This window comes from Carassius gibelio, chromosome A7 (assembly GCF_023724105.1).
Source record: "Carassius gibelio isolate Cgi1373 ecotype wild population from Czech Republic chromosome A7, carGib1.2-hapl.c, whole genome shotgun sequence".
NCBI lineage: Eukaryota > Metazoa > Chordata > Actinopteri > Cypriniformes > Cyprinidae > Carassius > Carassius gibelio.
The window spans coordinates 26,293,089-26,314,478 of record NC_068377.1 but is presented as its reverse complement, the minus strand read 5'-3'; the positions used below and the strand labels follow the sequence as shown (position 1 = coordinate 26,314,478).

Sequence of the window (21,390 nt, the reverse complement as noted above, 5' to 3'; positions counted from 1 at the left end):
TTTAATGGATAAAACACCATTCAAAATACTGTTTAAAAGTTTGGAGTTGGTCCAAAAAATACAGTAACAACTTTAATTTGTGAAATACAATTAAAAACTCTTCTATTTTTAATATATTTTATGTAAAATGTAATGTTTTCTTGTGATGTCAAAGCTTTAAATCAGAGATTACGCCAGTCCTAATTGTCACATGATCCAGAAATCACCCCCCCCCTCCCCACCATTGTTATTGCATCCTTGTTGAATAAAAGTACAAAAAAAAGTACACAAAATATATCTTAAGAGGAATATAATATAAAAATATTGGTGCACTTTATTTTACAGTACATGTACTAACATGTACTTATACTGTACTTACAGTGTATTTATCTAGGAAAGTTCTGGTAACACAAGGTAACTACATGGGGTAGGGTTAGGTTTAGGGGTAGGTTCAGGGTTAGTACCTAGTTATTATATAGTTATTGTAATTACTATAATAAGTACATATTATGTACATGTGGAACAGGACTGTAAAAAAGCGCTACCAAAATATTTATGCAATATTTATGCAGATTTTATTCTGGACCCTGCTTTCACTTCTTGCAATAACCAAACATCAGCAGAATAGAAAATTAATGTATTATCAAGAGTCTACTCTAGATATTGTACTGTATATTTTTAGTGGTATATGTCTGTCTGTCTGTTTTTTACAATAAAAATAAATAACACTTTATTGGCTTTTCTGCATGCTTCTATGCGTTTCGATTTTTTTCTGTTGTTATTAATGGCGCCCCATTAATAAAATCCAATTCTTTTATCATCTTTTAACATTCCAATCACTGTAAAAAGGAATTATTGATGCTGAATTGACATTATGATATGTTATTATGTTGATCACCTCTGGACTCAACCTTGCACAAATCCAAATTCTGAGCCATTATGTCAGGCACGCTATTTCAAGCTCCGAGGATATTTTATAATACTCACATCAAAATGTAAAATTTTGTCAGTACAGCAAAAAAAAATAAATAAAAATAAATAATAATAATAATAATAATAATAATAATAATAATAATTCACTGCCTTCAAATTTGGTAATTTGGCAGAACTCTGAAAGTTCACTCAGTGTCTAAGAGAACTCCACAGAAAACAGTAACCTAACACAGACACTGAGAAGCCCACACAAGTTACTCTCTTAATAATCTATACAGTTCGGCATCATGTGCATGGCTTCGTGACATCACGAATATGCATCTGGTAGAGTGGAACTGCTGCATTAGCCCGTCCGTCACTGGATGATTCACAGGACGAAAAAGGTGTACAAGGAAGTGTGAAGACACTGAAGCTCACCCATGAACATCTCTTGTTTACTTCAAGCAAGAACTGACTGTTGTGGAATGATGTTAGCATGTACAGACAATGAGTCATCAAAATGTGCTCTGTCATGTGAGGGCATGGAGGAGAAGAGAATATGTATGTGGCTGAAGGTCATGGTGGTAGTTAAGGAAAGACTGTCACGCTGATCTCTGATCACAACGACTCAATTTCTTCTCTGTGAGGTTTTTCTTGTCCCTCACTGAATACGGCCCTATTCAAATGCAAATCTATGCTGGGCAGAACAAGAGAGACATCTGTCTAGAGGAAACAAGTCTGAAAGTTAATCCCAAGTGCCTCGAGGAAAGTACTGAAATCTGTCTTCTGAGATGAGAAAAGTCTCTGACTTGTCAAAGTAATCTAAATGGAAGAATTAGCTTTAAACTAAAATCCCAGATTTGTTTTTACTCTTGCAATAAAATAAAAAATGTGGATTATTTGAAGTTATTCATGCCCTGAAACACTAAGTAATGAATAGCAAAACAACAACACCACATAAATAAAACTACAAACAGCTACTCAGAAACACAAGCTGTGGTTGTGAGAGGTTGTCTCAAGTGGGAAGTGCAGGGTTTCAGTATTAACAACCCATATTGTGATGACTGAGCTTATCAAAATATGCAATAATGCCAGATGATCCATTAAAAACGTACGCTGACTGACTTCCACAAGGTGCGGGTCCTGGAACAACCAGGTGTGAGAAAGCATCATGGGACCGAGGGAAATTACCGGAGGCAAATGCCAGGTTAGTAAGAAGACCTAAATTGAACTCTAAAATCTTTGTTGAAAGGTATTTTTCCCAGGACCAAAAGGATGTTGAACAGGAAAATGTCTCCTACAGGAAAACAAAGACTTCCTGAAAAAACTTCATATTAGTTATCCATTAATCTGCATCAATACAGTACAGTAGATGTGTTCACAGTAGTGAATGCGTGTAGATGAAATTATGAATTTGATGATTTCTCAAAGGGATATATTTGTGATCTTGGTTTACAGCGGCTTCAGGACTAAAGCTCTGCTGGAGCATTTAATTATTCTAGTTAATATTAATTCCCTTAAGTTAGATATTAAGAACAGCAGCCCAATGAAAGAATAATTAATTATAGGCATTTCTTTTTAAGAGAAGTTGACTGAAACCAATTCTAAATATGGTCAATTACATTCTTCAAAATTTTTGATTTTAGCATTTAAAGGTTCAGTGAGGTTTTCCTTAAAGTGTGTGTTTCATTTGTAACATACCCACATGAAACATTATGAGCCTGGCATGAGCCAATGAGTGATCCAGAGTTCAGTCCCCTCTCCAGCTGCTTCTGTACTTGTGCTTCAATAGACCACTGTCAGCCACAATTAAATCTTTCTTTTTCCTTCCCATAGATAGAAACTCACGGTCCCCATTTGACCGCATCCAGTCTTGCAATGAACACACATCAGCTCTATTTAATGATGATAAACTCTCTAACTTATTGTATATGCACCAACTCAGCATGTAAACAGCATATGTCTGTGAGCTAGAGTTAGTTATCGTGTTCCTCCCACAACTGATAGCGATACTGAGCACTTCATCACTTCAAAGTACTAGAATGACATAGGTGTGAGGAAAAGACACTTCATTTCCTTTTGCACTAGTACATGCTGTTAACATTAGAATCAGTTTCCTTGTTGCTTGTCCAGTTTTGTAATGTATTCTCTTAAAGGGACAGTTCAAATATCATAATTTTCTCACCTTCAGATTGTTCTAACCCTCTATGATGCACTTTCTTCTGTGGAACATGAAAGAAGATATTCTGAAAGCCAATGTCCAAACATTATTGCACACTGGACCCACGGACTTTGATTGTATGGAAAAAAACAACAACAGATTATTATTATTTTTTAAATATCTTCATCATTGAATAAAACAGGGACTTATGTGAGGATCCTGTTTGTGGACTTTAGTTTGGCTTTCAATACCATCATCCCAACAGCCCTCCAGACCAGTCTGACCCAGCTCTCTGATCCTAGCTCTATCTGTCAGTGGATCACCAGCTTTCTGACAGATAGGCAACAGTTAGTGAAACTGGGGAAATTCATGTCAAACAGCCGCTCCACCAACACTGGTGCCCCTCAGGGATGTGTTCTCTCCCCACTGCTCTTCTCACTGTACACCAACCACTGCACCTCTAAAGACCCCTCTGTCAAGCTCCTAAAGTTTGACAGACGACACTACAGTCATCATCCTCATCCAGGACGAGCAGCTGGCTGTCTGGTGCAGTCTTAACGACCTGAAGCTGAACACGCTAAAAAAAGTGGACTTTAGGAGAAACCCCCCTGCACTCCCCCCACTCACCATCATGAACAGCCCTGTGGCTGCAATGGAGTCATTCAGATTCCTGGGAACCACCATCTCTCAGGACCTGAAGTGGGACAATCACATTAGCCCCTTTTCACACTGCGCGTCGGACCTGGCAAATTGCCGGAACATTGCCAGGTCACCTTCTGTGTGAAAGCAAACACGTCCTGGGATTGATTCCGGCATTGAACCCGGGTCGGGGACCTAGTAACATTGCCGGGTTCAGCCCCGGGAAGAGTGCTGTGTGAACAAAAGCCAGATCTAATGCCGTGTTGTAATGATGACGCACGACTCTTTTACCAGCTGTTTTGAAGGAAGATCAACGTTCACGACAAAAATATGTGCAAACTTTAATGAAGCAGAGATCAGTTAGTTCCTGATATTCCGCACTGATTCTGAGATTGTTCGCGATCTTCAGCGAAAGTATAACTTGCCTAACGTTTTCGACTCATACATTACACGTCACACCCTGATGTCACGTCTCGCTGCGGGACCTTTATGTGTTGTGTGTGAAAGCACGCACATATTACTGGTAATCACTGGCAGTGTGAAAGTGCAAAATCTAGCGACCCGGGAACAATTGGCGGAACACTTTACCTGTGTATTTGCCGGAATGGCAGTGTGAAAGGGGCTATTGACTCCATTGTGAAAACGGCCCAACAAAGGTTGTACCAGCTGAGTAACATTAACCTGCCACAGGAGCTGCTGAAACAGTTCTACTCCACCATCGAGTTTGTACTGTGCACTTCAATAACTGTCTGGTTTGGTTCAGCTACAAAATCAGACATCAGAAGACTACAGAGAACGGTTCGGACTGCTGAAAGGATAATCGGTGCTCTCCTGAGAGCAGAGCTGCAAATATTAGAACAGTCAGGCACAAGAACAGTTTCTTCCCCCAGGCAATCTACCTCGTAAACAGTTAAATGTTCCCCACTTATGCAATAACAATTTGCAATATCCTTATATTTATTTGTTACCCCTCCATCCTAGTACATCCCTGCATCTTATTCAATCCTATTCCATTATTATTTATAGCACAATTGTTTGTACACTTACTTATTTGACTTTTTTTTTGTCTGTGTGTTGTTGTCCCTGTGTACTGGAAGCCTATGTCACTAAAACAAATTCCTTGTATGTGCAAGCATACTTGGCAATAAAGCTCTTTCTGATTCTGATTCTGATTCTGTATTCAAGTGGTACACACAAAGTTTGGTGTCAACATGCCAACACATTGCAGAGAGACAGCCTCATATCTCATTTTGGTTTCATGCCTCAGACTCGTTGCTGTGGTATGCGAAAATGGTTTAATAGCGTACGCAGTTTGTGTTCAGCAGATATTCTCCAAAATGTCTCTACAGTGATGCGGAAAGACACTGAGGAGGCAAATCATTGAACAATTGTAATGTTAGTTTTCTTTGTATACAAAACGTATTCTCGTCGCTTCATAACATTACGGTTGAACCACTGATGGCAGATGGACAATTCATAGAATAGCTTTCATATGTTTCTGGACCTTAACAGTGTAATTTACTTGGCAGTCAACGGGACAGTCACAAGCCTTCTGGTTTTCATCCAAAATATTTATAATTGTGTTCTGAAGATGAACAGTATCATTTTATTTTACTCCTATTCCTCATGTACATACTATGTACTTATAATAGTGATTACAATAAATATGTAATAACTAGGTACTAACCATGAACCTACCCCTAAACCTACCCCTACCCCATGTAGTTACCTTGTGTTACCAGAACGTTCTTAGATAAATACACTGTAAGTACACTATAAGTACATGTTAGTACACGTACTGTAAAATAAAGTGCTACCGTTACACCAATGCATTTGTAAAATGTAGCATTTTATATCATAATACTCTATTGTAGTCTATGGCAATTTTGTCTGAAGATGAAGGTCTTGGTGAAAATCGGATGAATCGTCTAGGATGGACAAGTTCTAAAAAGTAGGTTTTACAAACAAATAAAATAGCGAAAAAACAAAACCTTACTTTTTTTTAAATTTGGTGTCAGTTTGACTCTGCATGAGCCAAAGAATCTGAGGATACAATAATTTTCCTTCCCTCATGATTCAAAAGTTATTAGCATAAAGGTGAGAGAATTTTTGAGCTGCTATATACTTCAAGAGCTCAACAAAAGTATTAATTTCTTTCAAAGGAATAATAAAGAGAAAAATAATACAACTGCCACATACGTTTAAAAAATTTCGTATATAATATTTATATAAAGAGAAAAGTGTAAAAAAAAAAAGCTGCTAATCTTTGACAGGCTGTGACTTTTTATAATTTCTTTTATATGAGGATATTATAACAGTGATAACATTCACTAGTATTTAAGAGGATTTATCAGCCTGCTGAGCTGGAAAAGTGCACCACTATGTTTGATTAAGGGAGAGAATGACAGAATGCAAGATAGGGAGAGTAAGATAAAAACAGGACTCAAGCTTGTTTCCTTCAAACTTGTAGTCTGTGCCTAGTCTGGGGAAAAGGGGAAGATCATTGTACATAATGTACATACTGTACATAAAAGGGATTATGCTAAAAGTAGTTTATTTACATTTTGATGCATCTAAAGCTGAGCAACTGGTTATCTTAAAATGACTTGATGAATATGTTAATGTTCAAAATTTTGGGGTCATTCAGATTTTTTTGAAAGAAATTAATACTTTTATTCAGCAATGATTCATCAATTGATTAACAGCATCAATAACAGTATCAATGCAGTTAAATGAATAATAAAAAAGAGAAAACAGTTACTTTACATAGTAATAATATTTCACAATATTATTATGATTTCTTTTTTTTTTTATCAATAATTGAAGCCTCAGTGAGCATAAGTGACTACTTTCAAAAGCATTTAAAAACATTACTACATACCTCTGTCTTAATATAGGCTACTGTACAACATGACATACATTCACATCAAATGTTAATTCAGCAGAAGAGTTACACTCATGGGACACTGCACTTATTCGCAATTACTTTGCGCTTTAAAGCCTTGCCGGTTAAACATTTAATTTGCGTGCTGTTCTGACGTGCGCTTTTTCTGAGCGTGTACACCTGAAGAATGTGCACACACTAAAAACTGTGACAAACAGTGGCTGACATATTAACACAGTCAGTTATGAGTAAAGTGAAAGAAAACAGTTGAAAGAAAGAAAAATACCTGCATGCTTAGATGCATGCAGGTCTTAAAGTGGCAGTACTAAAAACATGCTGCTGCTTGTCAGTAATGTTAATAGAACAACAAACCAAAAAAAAGTGCTCATGACTGAAGAATTTAAATACAGTTGCTTTAAAAGGAATAATAACAAAGATAAAATAATACCAAATATTTTTTTCTTTGCCCACTTTGGCCTAAATATCTGCCATTCTTTTTTTATTAAATATTTTGTTACCTAGTAAGGCTTTGTTTTTAAAACATGGAAAATAGTTTGGCTGTTCTGCTCATAAAACTTGCAAAATAGTAAGACCAAAACGACAAAGAAGCATGATAAAATTGTGAATCGTGATATTCCTAAAAAATTATATTTTCCTGATATTGCCCACCCCAACACAAACCCGGTCAGACAGCTAGACACACTAAAACATTATATAAGCGATGATTAAGGTTATGATGTAGGTCATTACAATGCAATATTAGCTCACCGATATCATCCTCATGGTAGATGACTGAGTGGTAGGGCACATTCTGGTCTTTGAGGTATCTCTCGGAGGGTTCTACGTAGTATGTGCCCATATGGCTCTTAATGAAACCCTCAAATTTCCCATCCACGATAGAGCCATGTGTCAGAGTGCCCTTCTCACCTGCAAAATAAAAACAAACCAGAGATTAAAGACCAGCAAATGCTATTGTAAAGCTAAACAGGGCACAGAAAGAGCTCTCTCTCTCTCTCTGTATGCTGGGAGACTGTTATGGAAAATAACCTAAGGATAATTTATAAAGAGCAGCTTCCATACTATGATCCAGTCATTCATGTCCAAAAACATAAACACACACAGTGCACACACCACACAACCAATGGTGCTTTTACACTGCATGTTATGGCTTGGCTTGACTAAGTTTGCGCTTCCGCTGCAGTTTAATACCGCTTTAAAGTGGAGGAGATTATAGACATGTTGTTATAGTTGCACCGCTTCTACTGCCGTGACCTCCTGAAAAACTTTTTTATTCCGCATCGCCCCATCAAGATCTCACTGGATCTGCTCCTCTGCTATCAACAAGAAGCATTGTTAATACCATTGCCATTCCAAAGAGAGTTTGTGCCATAGCGACCTGCTTCAAGCTCTTCTGTGAATACTAGAGGTTACAAGATTAAGCATCGAGCAATGTTTATCCTTTAGAGAGTACAAAGTGTGCTAATGGATAACAAAGGGGGAGAGAGGGAGCGAGAGGGTTAGAGAAAGGCTGGGAAAAAGAAGATAAATTGGCTTTTTCATTTTTAAACATTTTTGAGAAAGAGTGTACGAATTCAGAAGAGACAGAAATGAGCATTACAGATAAGTGTTTTAGTCATAGTTTTGTCTTTTGACAAAGATATTGGTAAATGTAATCAATATTTCATATTGATGCTGGTGAGTGCCTCACAGTGAGTCAAAATGATTAATCTGGGTTATTAACTTGATACACTTCTACACAGTGATGCTCTGACATGTCGAAATTTATAATTGAGCATGTGCTCATCACGTCATATGTATGCCACAATAATAATAATAACCTTAAATTGTATGCCCTTGCTGAACAAAGGTAATACTTTTTTATCACATTTTCAAGCATTCTGAAACGTATATAACATTCTCCAACATATATGACTGACTTTCTACATTTATCTTAAACAATTACTAGCTTTTACTAGTTTTCATCAACAGTAAATTTTGCCATTTTTTTATTTTATTCAAAATGTAAGAGGCGTCTCACCTTCAATGCTGTAATACAATAGTTTAAAACAATATTTAAAACATCCTCAAGAAACAAAATATCAATAAAAAAAGTGTACATTTTCATTCTTAAACTGCCAGTAAAAAGTTGATCCGATAACTTGTCAAATGCCATTTTTGATCTGTGGTGTTAAAAAATAGCATTGTTTATTAGTGTTAATTCATCACTTCCAATAAAGAAACAGTTTAGAACAATTCTCAACCATGTTTACTTCCTCAGGCCTAAAGTCCTTCACTCACTCATATCACCAGATCACATGAACGTCATCTCCTGACAATACCAGTTATTATGAAGCATCCTGTGGTAAGCAGGAAATTACATGAAACCACTCAGAGCAATTCAGAAACTGAAAGGGTGTGTCAGTAACAGGGTCAGGGGAGATGTTCAGAGTCAGTAAGGATGCCTGATCAGATGAAGAGAAAAAGGAAAGTAGTTTCTGTCCATCATTTCAAGTACATAGGTAATTGCTCCGATCTCACTAGTGTGTGCTTATCCCAAGCTGTACCCATCATCAGTCAGGTTCAGTGCCTCATCGCACTACTAGGTACATAATGAGAATAAAGTGATGATACAGATGTCATGATGTCAGATCAGAAACTTCAGAAATGATCAAATGAAAATGAAGAGTAACTGAACAAGACATTTCATTCACTTGTGCAAAAGAGATCTGAAAGTACTGACTGCAAAGAAAATGCTCAAAATTTAAAAAGTGACTGGATTAAAATGATCAGTGACAAGAGAAAGTAGAAAGCTTTACAATCTAACATTAGAACCAGGCAACTATTTAAAATGTGTCCTAGCAGAATTTGTGTGTTATTAAGTCTGAAGTGTTTTACATAAAATAATTGCATTCAGTGTCTTGACAAAATTCTAACGTTATAAAAAAAGTTGTGGGAATTTGCGCTATGGGATAGCATAACCTGAGTCACTCATTCATCATAGGGGCTTTTCCCCCAAAGTTTTAGGCATTTTCTGTGGATCACATGAAAGTACAATACCACCAACATTTTTTCCTTTTAAGACGTTTTCCTCACTATATCAAAATTATTCTCTACCTTACCAGAGCTTCACAAAAATCACTCTACATCTTCAAAAAGAGTGTACAAATACAATAGATGGAGACAACATTTCCCTGGCAACTCAGGAAGTGTGTTGGGGTGGATGTATGCCTTTATGTAAAAGTGTGTGCATGTGTGAGTGCTGGAAAGGTGCCACGCTCACCATAAATTTCTCCAGTGTAAATGTGAGAGGTGTCATAGGGAATCTCTTCTCCAGAAACCTCCACCTTCAGATCGGGAGCGAAGAGAGAGGTGTCCCTCTTCATCCGAAGGTTAAAATGCCTGATGGAAGGAGAGGGAGAGAGAACAAGATTAATGGACTGTAAAGTTGCCCAAGAGTGTACAAAAAATGTGTCCCAACAGACACACATATCTGGGATGCTGTGCAACACACACCAAAATACTAACAGTCTGAGCCAAGTCAGAATAAGAGTCATGATGCAGCGCATTACTGAAACTATGAGATAAAGGAGGAATACGGGAGATCTGCCAAACAGCATTACTCACTGCCAAAAAAAATGTTTCTCATTAACTTCACTCCTCACAACATCCTTGTATCGGCCGATGGCAATAAAAAAAAATCGACCATGCAGATAGATCGGTTGCTCGATATGTTTTAATAAACAAACATACAAGGGATGGAGAATGTATATGGCATTACAAGTCTATTAGTACCCACAGAGCTTTCTGCAGAGTACTGTGTGTGCAGATTACATCAGTCATTTGTTCTGTTGACAGCACGGAGAGAGAGAAAAAAAAATGTCATGCTCTGCTGAAGTGGCACTGACCACCCTGCAATCATGGATTCCCTCAGGATAAACGGGATCAGGCATCAGCCATGCTCGTGCAGCTGAGTCTGTGTGTTTGTGTGTGTGTGAAGCCCTTGTCTCTAATATATCAGAGGACTAAAGGAGCCAGATGAAAGCTGTGGACAAGATGTGCCTCTTCATGGGAGATTTTAATTATGTTAGCTAGAGAAAAGGCATTGCACCTGAAAAAGCACAAAGCTGAATTTCATAAGAGGCTCAGTAAAGGAACAGGATGACTCAAAGCCGAAGGGGTGGAGCCATGTCCCTGTAGTAAACACTCCCAGTGTAGAGGACAGCTGCTCAGTGCTCCACCCAGCATGAGTTTGACCTTTCTGCAGGTGAGACTCACTGCTAACATACGTGCGTACTGTCATGAGGAAACTGAGAACAACAATGAGAGAGAGTGGGAAATGAAGAGGAGTAGGAGGAAAAGGAGAGCGAGAGGAAACTAAAGTACAAAGAGTCCTGGAGGGAGAACGGACAGGTGGAGGAGGTCCGGCCATTCTCAGAACTCTCTCTAATTAAAACTAACATTCACATAGACACACACACCCTCCTAAATGAGGACACACAAACATTTACAATGTACAGCCAAGTAAACTTACATACATTTCCACTACACAGCCTTCTAAATGAGAGCACTCCATAGACCTCAATTGAAGCTAGTTATAAACACTATATCCTCACTTCGACCCTTTCCATTATAAACTCAGACCTGGAGGAAAGTTTATCATCAAACAAGACACATTTAGCACAACAGCATCATCAACTAATCGCTTAATCTAATTCAGAGATATAAACCTAAACAATACAATTCTGCCAACAATTACTGACCCTCATATTGTTGAAAACCTTTTGAACTATTTCTTCTGTGGGACTCAAAAGGGGTTCTCTTTTTAACAAAACTACATTGAGTGAGGCTTTCAAGCTTGAAAAAGGGCACAAAAGGCAATATCATAAAAGTATAAAGAAAAATAGTTTTGAGCATGAAAGTTATTAATGATTTAATGTTTAAATGGGAGGTTTGTGAGACATACACTGACTGTAAATTGTTAATGTTAATGGCAACTCCCACTTGGCAGTAAACATAAAAGCCTGCAGTACACATTCTCTAGTACAGAAGGACATTAGGAGTACAGTAGAACAGTTATGTTTATACAATTCAGATAGAGTCACTAACCAATGCTTTAATACACAAAAGACATGAATACCTCACGACAAGCACTGATATGTATCAGTACCTATCATTTCTGGGTGGACACATTAGCAGAGATTTGAGGAGTGAGCATTTTACGTGTTCTTTCTTGTGAGATCCGGAGATGTGTTGTGCTCAGACAAAAGGAAGTAATGCAGGAAGTCTCAAAGTTTTCAAAAACCCAGTGTCTAACTCAGAGAACCTCTTCAGAGACCCTCCCCAGAGATCCAGCACATGAACAACATCCGCCGCCTTACTCAACATTCCATGGTGGGCTTACACTCCAAAACCACCCAAACACCCAAAACCCCAACAAACTTGCTCGGTCTACACCTCATCTAGCCATATGAGTCAAAGAGGAGACCACAGAGCATCACATTTCCTCCCAGAGACCACAGCCATTCAGAGTCTTTGCCATCCATCTCAAACCAGTGCATGACTTTAAAAACAATGTAAAAGCCAACAGTGGTGATTTCTATATCCCCACCTCTGGTGCATCTGCAGGTAAAAAAAAAAATATATATATATATATATTTATTGATCATTATATGCAAAAAATGATCTTTATTGTCCTGATTTTCTCAGTAGTTAGGCTAATTGTCCGACTCTCAATTTGCAAAATGTTTTTTTTTTTTGGTTCTATTCATAAAATATGCAAGAGTATGCCTGCTTAAAGTATTGTAAATAAGAAAAAGAAAAAGAAAAAAGAAAAAAGAAAAAAAAAGAAACAAAGACGAAAAAAACCTTTTAAAAACAAGTATAACTTTTATAGTACCATGGGTGGGAGGCAAAAACTCTACATTTTTTTTTCCAATTATACTTCGGTCCATTAGGTTTCTTACAAGTGCATTTCATCCCACTGATGCAGAAGGAACACTGTACTTAAATATAACATAAAATAGTGGGATAATTCGATTGCATTTAAGGTGTTACTTCTGTAAGAACAGTTTTACTAGATTTAAGTAAAACTATTTTTAATAATAGTTTACTTATGAACAGAACTTTCTCTTTTTCAAACGCACCAACAGGAGTATTATTAGAACCATTAAGCCACAGGAATCGTTAAGAGGAACCAGAACCAGAACCAGATTAATTAATTTCCAGAGATACTGACTTTGTTTGTCAACACTACCTTGGGTCGACACAGTGCTAGATTAAAGAGTATCACTGCCTTCGGCCGTTTGCCTCTCACACAAATTAGTAGCATTTCCACTTAACACTACTGCAGAGGGCTGTGTTTATCCTAATGTGATGATGGCAACATCTGGGAAATCAGAGTGTTTGTAAGCCATTAAATACTACAAAAACAAAATCACAAAAAAAACAAACAAACAACTGAACTCAGCAAAATGTAAAAACATAGGTCTTCACAAAAATCACAAAAACATATCCTGAGAGAACAGGATGCCTACAAAAATATTGTAATATTTGTGGAAATAGAGAAACAGAATAGAAACAATTCATTTCATTCTGCAGCCCTAATATGCAAGCAGACGTCTGATCCTCTGACGTCACCACCAACAGCACTCGACCTCAGAGCCAGAAGAAATCCCCTCATCAGCAGAACACCAGCAAGCCTTCATTTGCTCCACAGTGAATCAACACATTTCCATTGCAATTGTCAAGCGCCCAGCAAACCACTTTGTTTGAACATCCTAAAAGCCAAAGTGAGGCATCTAGGTTCCAACTGTGATCTTTTGTCCCTCGGCAGCATCACTTTCACTACTAAAGGCAGTTTCGGGAATATCACACCCGATCGCAGTCAGACCCAATTTAGTCCAAGCGGCATGTGCAATGTAATTACCAAGCACTCAGCACTTTCAATTACGTTTACAGTAATGCATCTGAAATTAATGACATCCACCAGCTCAGCCCCCTAATCTGAGTAGAAGTGGATTTCTGAAGCAATGACAGTCATAAAAAAAAAAAAAAGGTTATGCCAAAAGCATATACAGCAACTACATGAGTCTATATAAAGCCAAAGTGATATAGCAACAGGGGATTTACGGAGTATACGATGCTCCTTATGTTTACTACAGAGTGATAAAGGAATGCTTTACCAGAGTGCTCTATGACAGACAGGAGATGGGGCGGTAAACAGTGGGGAATATTGAGTGCGGGGAGTCTGTGTGAGAGAGAATGATAAGGATTGAGAATGAAACAGCCTTTAAAGTGCAAGCAAATGAAAGACGGGGGGAAAATAAAGGTTGTTATAGATAACTGTGAGAGATGGCAGCTGAATTAGGTCAGGACAGAAGAGGTAAGCACTAATGAGAAGAACATCCCTAAAGTACACTCACTGACCTGATCTGGGTCTACCTGCCTTAAATGACTGTCCACAACAACAACAGTAATGTACTTCAAAACAGAAATTCCTTTTTTTAATTAATAATAATAATAATAATAATAATAATAATAATAATAATTAGGGATGCACCGATCAGGATTTTTCATGGCCGATTCCGATAAAGATTTTTTACAAACAAACTGGGCGATTCCGATACCGATTACCGATTTTATTTTTTTATTGTTTTTATCTTTAAGCAACAAACAAGAAAGAAGTAAAGTGTGCAATGTGCATATACATTAAACAAGATGTTGTTTTTGGTATTCAATAGGCCAAACTGGCTTTTGGCTATTGAAAACAATAACTGCAACCATCTGAAATTAACAGCTACATTACAGACATCAGCATTTAGCTTTTGTTTTTGAATTGGGTTGAAACTACATAGAACTGGCCTTAAATTTAAAGATTAACTGTAACCATGTGTAATTAAAGTGTAACAGATATGCAGGTCAGCGATTCATGGGTTAAATTCTGTTTTATAAATTCAGACTGTTGGTACTAAATGCCAGCCTGGCTGGACTTAAACTATTTACGATGCCCATGCGAGCTTCAAAGAAGAAACGAAAACCCCCAACCCAAATTCTTCCAACACTGGAGACAAAGGAACTTTTCGTATAAGTTCCTTACTTTCATTTTATTATTAATATGTATTTTAATTATGTTTATGGATTGCATAAAATGGTTAATCCTTGTTATGTGAAGAGTATAAGTTGCAAGCTTATACTTTAGGAAATGTCTTTCCTCACTTTAACTTCCTCAAAGAGAGCCATGTTTCTGCAACCCCCACTTTTGCAGGTCGTAAAGTTTACGACCACACTGGAGAGGAGAGAAGCCAAATCTTCTCCCCAATGCATTCTATGGAATGAATTTGTTACCTGTTAGTTTTTATGCTGTATAAATGTATTACGTATTCCCTTTTGGTACATTTAGATGTTTCCCAACATCTGCAGTGTTATCATGTGTTAAGCAAATCTTTCAGATGTAGAATTACACATATTTAATGTAACTTCATGTTTTGATCACATATACCTATTATGTTTAGTCTTGTTCTAATCGTCATGCTTTGACAGACCCACTTATCTAAAGTAAAGTAATGAAAAATGTATTATTCTGGAATTACGAACGTGCTAGAATATCCCTGATGAAATCGGACAAGTCCTAAATCATTAGGGTGGGTTGTTCCCAGAGACAAAGGAACTTTCCCGCCGCTTCAGATCGCGGATGTTCATTGGGTGGTTCACGCGAAAAGAGGCGTGAACATCTCAATCTATAAGAGTCGACCAAACAAGGTCCACCCTCTCTTCTTGCTCTTCTGCTCTTCTTCTCCGTTCTCGGACACGCTGCTCTCCAACGTTGCTTCCGCGCGGCCATAGGCCGCGCTCATAGCGCGAACCCCCTCAGCACAGGGGCTGAGAGAAAAAGCCATTTTAATGGCTCCTTTGGAAGCTTTCGTTTCGTTCGTTTTCTTTTCTTTTCTTTACTAAGTTTATTAAACTATTCGCCTCTCCACGCAAGGAAGACGAATTCTGGAACAATGTTTGTTGAACCTTTCAAATACCGCGCGAGGACAGAACAAAGGACCACGTGCTCCACGCTCACGCCAAGCGCAGCGTGCACGCGCGTCACATGGCCTCCGTTTCATGGCACATGGCTGTTTCAACGCGCAAAGCTCACAAGCTCGACGCCGATCTCACGCCACACTCACATGGGACACTTCTGCAAGTATCACTTTCTCTATGGAGATTTAAATGCTGGTTTAAAGTGTTGTTATGATCTGATTTGTTGTTGGTTCCACTAAGGTTTACTGACTGATTTTCATACCTGAGCTCATTCTGTGATCTCTCTCGCTTTCTCCACTTCTCCCTCTCTCTCTCTCTCTCTCTCTCTCTCTCTCTCGCTCTCTCTCTCTCTCTCTCTTTTATTTGGATTCCGTTATGTCTTAAATGTTTATTGTCTGTATTTTCGTACGCATATTTACTCTGTGTGATTTGTAGTTTGATGTATTACTAGTTGAATTATTAAAAACCCATATATAAAATGATTGGCTTTGGACTCCACCCCACTCACATTACGAGTCACTGAAATGTTTTGGTCTTTAGCTACAAGCTCTAAATTTAGAAACTAAATTTATCATAAGGATAGGATAATATTTTCATGGCCAGAGAATACTTTTCCTTGAATTATAAGGCGTGATAACTTTATTGAAAATTGATAGGTCTATAGTGGTGTGCTGGACATACCACGGTTTGATCTGCAATAATTTACAGTAAGAGATATCACAATAATTGATATGAAGAATGTAATATTGACATATTAATGAGTAAATTACAGTGCCCTGTGATTAGTATTGGTATTGGCAATTGAGCTATTTTTCATAATCAATAAAATTAAATGTAACTGTCATCTGAGATATATATTAATCAAATTCTTGATTAATTATTCAAATTCCCTATATATCATTTGAGTTAATTACTATGTAAAACTCATTGTTGTTACATTTTGGTGGAGGAACGCGGCTATTTCAAACTTCGTTTTGTGAGCAATCAATCTGTGTATATGGTTTTTAATAATTTCTGCACGTGCGCTATGAAATTATGTAACGTTACTGGTGAGATAAGTCGCAAGACGCGAACTCACTCAACTGACTGAGGCAAAAAGCTGGTCAGTCAGCGCTAGGTATTTATAGAAACTTAACAGTATAGTCACTGTTATTTTTAATGAAAGTAAACTGCAGTATAATGTTAAAAGTATCCTGTTAAGAAAGACCAAAATCTTTTTACAGTGAGAACATTTTAATATGAATAAGTAAAAGATGAAGAAATCTTTTATTAGTTGCAACATGTAAATCTGAACATGAGCGATGTTCCTCTGATTCAGTAAAAAGGCCTTGTTATTAAATATCGTTATTGAATTCATGGTAAACCACATGATATTCAAAAAAATAAACGATAAAAACTCCTGGTCTAGAATTGGCTTAGCTACCCGATTTTAAACCTAAAACATTTAAATCATAAGTGCTATTTTGATAAATGTCTATTGGAGTCAACAGTTGGAAAATTCCTGTTTTTGTTACATTTGTGTTTTGGAAGTGAACGGATCCTTCTTCAACCTATGTTAATATAGCAGCTCAGAGATTAAAACCTTTGGTTTGTTACTTGTGATTTTTGATGCAGAAAATCAGCCTGACAAACGATCAGATAATTTCTAAGTCATATTGAAATTGTAGTTCCGCTATCTAAACACCAGAGGGAACGTGTGGTTTAGAAATTTCAGGGTACACCCTGCTTTCTGATTCCAGCTTGCATGAGTGCAAAGCTGCCAACCTGTGGCCATTTCAGATAATGCGCTCTGATTGCTAATTTATAATCCCCTGTGATGTATATTTGAATTGGATGTCTAAATTCTCGATAATTATTTGCATTTACAGCTTTGCTCGTGTGAATATTATTACAGGGAAACAAAAGAATGTTCCCTGCCTTTGACTGTTTACATTTACTTTGAGTTTGGTTCAAACATGATTTGAATTAAAATGTAATTGTTAATAGTGGAAATCTAGATGTGTAATCTAGAAGAAGGTAAGCCATCTAGTGGCAGTCTCCTGTTAAATCGACTAACAGACCTCTGTCTTTTCCATTCTGTTTTGAAATTGCATGTCCACTTTTATCCTCTTTGATTAATCTCACACTGTTTGATTAATTTCATGATCATTAATGATAACTTACAAGCTATCAATGGTTATTATAGGATATTATTCCGATTTTCCTTTTAATTCTTACATGCTTATTTTAAATTTTGATTTAAACCAGTTTTGAATTTTTAATTTGAATTAAGTTTTCTGCTCAGCAGGTTAAAGACAGAGAAGCAGTACTTCCCCCCCCTTGTGGTGAAAACCAGCTACTCCTTCTCCCTTGTTTCATTACTGTTTTTTTTATTTGATGTTTATTATTTTGCTTCTCTCTTTTGACTTAGGTTATTTTGATAATTACCATTATTATCATAAATTCCTTTGTTTTGTTTTATCATGATTAGGTAAAGCTGTTACCTTTCCTCTCTACATATAGTTACTCAATTGATGTTAAACAAACCAAACCTTAATTAACTTTAAGTTTCCTTTGTTCATCCTTTGTGTATTTGATTGTAGAACTCCCTTGGTGATTGGACAGTCATCTCAGGTTTCCAGTGAGCAAGGCTGCCCGATCGGTGTTACCGATACTGGCTGCGAGTGAAACTCGGTCCCTCTTGTCTCAAGAGACATCAGCAATTTTGGCACTCCAAAGGTTGTGCTAAAAGTCACAAGCCGTGCTGTCCTGCGACACGCCAGAGTAACGGAGGACCGGGGACACTGCGGTTCAGTGTTTGGGGAGCACCGGGGAGGTTGACCAAGCCACTGGTTCCCACCTGAATGACTTCAATTCAACCAGGTGAACCAAAAGTGATAAAACCTATCCACTTATTATAAGCCACAGAATATTAGATATTCCCCCGGATATATTTTAAGTGTTCTGACCCTTTTGCTTCTTTAAGCCACACCATATTTCTAGGTTTCCTACCCAGATAGCCCACTCACCTGTTGGCCCTATCTTAAAACCTAGCAGTAGGCTTAGGCCTCCTCATTCTCACTAACACATTGTGTTTCTATTGTTTTCATCTCATTTCAAGTGTTGTGTTTCACTTTGATCTTTTTCTACCATCTGTTCTGTTGTGATTTGTTTCTTTCATTTCACATAGAGACAGTAACCTGGGAGCCACCAACGAAGTTAAATAGTAGAGCGACGACCAGCAGCCGGTGTCATCACACGACCCGCTAGGCTACTGCCTGTCAAATCTCCATTTCAGGTCCTTCGTTGACCCAAGTTAATTGGCTACTTAACTGTCTGACTGTTTGCATCAGTCAGCCCCAAAATTCTCATAAACGGCACAGCCCGTATGAATATAGCTCGTTAAATGTAGAACGAACTTGCATTGGTCTTTTTGTGTGTGTGTGCTGTGCTTCTCTCACCGACAGAGAATCAGGATGTTCCAGGCATCCAGTCCAGCAGTCCACGGGGGCCACCTCTCGACATGGTTGAAAGCAGTGACGACCCCCTTCCTGCCCAAGGATGCCATTAACCTGCAGCACCCAGAGCAACTAGACACCGAGCTAGATGAACTGATGGCACGCGATCCAAACCAAAGCGACTACTACAGAGAACTCGCCAGGATCTTCGGAAGCCTAGTTCCCATTCTCGTCGCCCAGGCACCGCTCAGTGAACGGAGCAACATCGCGGAGGAGGCCTGGAAGGACCAGGCCCCAACCCAGAGTCATCTTGATCAGCTTCTCCTCGAGACCCAGAACCAGCGTGAGAAAGAGGACGACACAGATCCAGAGCTACAGAAAGGAGTTGAAAGACTTCACAATGCCCTGCAAGATCTTCGCCTCGACACAGATCAAAGAGAACAGCTGGAGAGAGAAGCCAGAAAAGAACTCAACAAAAAACTCCAGCAAGGCGACGCTCTCCTAAAAAGAGCAGAGACTGAACTAAAAAAAAAAAAAAAAGACTATAAAACCTGGGCCTGCAAAACACACTTGCAAGCGGCCCAAGCTAAATTCAACAAGCTTACTCTGCAGAGAGACAAGCTCCAAGATGAACTTTACACTGTTCACACAGAACTGAGACAATTTCACCGATTACAGAGTGGCTGGATCGGAGAAACGCACACCACAAAATTTCTCCCGGGCCGCCACTCCAACCCTTTCAGCCAAGAACCCAGAGCTGGAAAAGGGGGTGTAGTCTCCCTTCTAAGGAAATCACCAGCCAGCTTACAAGAACATCTGTCAATAACGGAGGGAAGAGAACCCTTCCAGAGAACGCATGTCACCAAACCCTGCACTGCTCACAGAGAACTTCACAAGCTAGCCAGAAGCATCTCTACATTCATTCCAGATCCTGCAGGAGGACATGATGTTCATGCTTCTTTACAAGCCATTGACTTTCATTTGCAAACTGTCGCCAACGTGACAGATGTGAACACATTGTACCTGTTAAAAATCACGGCCAGCCGTGATGTGCATTGCTTTCTGGATCGTCAACCAGAGACTGTCAAAGCGTACTACCAGCAACTGCTACAGACTTTGATTCTTGAATTCTCTGATCCAAACTCAGATCATGGGCTCCTTATTGCTATGGACCTCAAACAGGGCCGATTTGAAAACCCACAGACTTTCTGTAGTCAGCTACGAAACACCTACTTCGGAGCATGCAACGAACCAGGTATGGAACAGGATTTCAACTTAAAAACTCTGTTCCTCCCAAACCTACATGCCAGTTGGAGTTTTCATCTCAGAGTCCCAGCGTGTCCCCGTAACAGAACTACACAAGAGTTACGGAACTTAGCCCACAAAGCTTGCACCAAGCAAAAGACTATTTGTGAAAAGACTGTGAAAAACCCCAACGTCTCTGTCTCTGAGCACTGCTTGGAGTTAACCCTAGATGGCGCTCTACAACACCACAGTCACAGACATCTTTACAGAGAGTCAATACCGTTCCAAGCCAGCAGAGGGCAACACAGTGCAGCCACGTCTGAGACAGCAGAGATCCTGAGGGTGCTGAAAGTGCTTCTTCACATGAAAACTCACAAGGAAGATGAGCCAAGCACCCAGAACACTGCCCGTCATCTACAGACCACAGAGCTAACTGTCACAGCACAAGGTGACAGCAACACCCAAGCTCCACAGTCAACACCTGCACACCCTGAACGAGACAGCACAGGTCCTCACGCCAGGTACCACAAACACAAGGTACCAGGAAATGCTGTTTCGACTACCTGCCTTCGCAGCGAGCTACACAAGACCACCAACCACCGATCGTCCCACCTGCCCTAATGCCAACATTCCTGGGCAGCCCTGTCAAAAAGGGGGTGGGTCGAAAAGGAGTCAACAGGGAAGACCTGATCGACACAGGATTAAACCTGACGGTGATCTCATCTTACCTTTTCAAAAGACTCCAATTTGAAGCTAAGAGACAAGATCGAACTCTTACACCTCAAACTTATGAACTGAATGTACAGGTGTACAGACAGGATGACATCCAGTTTGAACAGGTTGTTTCCATTCACCTGACATTCGTTCCGATGAGTCTAATACATCCCATGTATGTCCCACCAATGAACACTCATACATTGCTCATCGACAAAGACCTGCTAGAACACTTTGACCCTTTTCTGAACTTCAAACAGCTAAAAGACTTTGCTCAAGTGCGAGAACCTCTTTCTCTCCAGCCACACAGGTTGCTAGAGCCAGACTGTCAGGTCGCAGAGGTCACGGGAACTCCCACAGAGCCAGACGGTCAGGTCACAGAGGTCACGGGA

The 21,390-nt window shown here is 38.9% G+C and overlaps 1 protein-coding gene across 3 annotated transcripts in view; it reads right to left on the bottom strand.

Moving 5' to 3' along the window:
* Positions 1-21,390, bottom strand: part of LOC128016971 (disintegrin and metalloproteinase domain-containing protein 10) — an 82,993-nt gene that overhangs the window by 27,084 nt on the left and 34,519 nt on the right. For all 3 annotated transcript variants that reach the window (XM_052601986.1, XM_052601988.1, XM_052601987.1), the window contains exons 3-4: positions 9,856-9,974; positions 7,344-7,502 (exon numbers count right to left, since the gene is read on the bottom strand). In XM_052601986.1, coding sequence (XP_052457946.1) covers positions 7,344-7,502; positions 9,856-9,974 — 278 coding nt within the window. The remainder of the gene's footprint in view (positions 1-7,343; positions 7,503-9,855; positions 9,975-21,390) is intronic.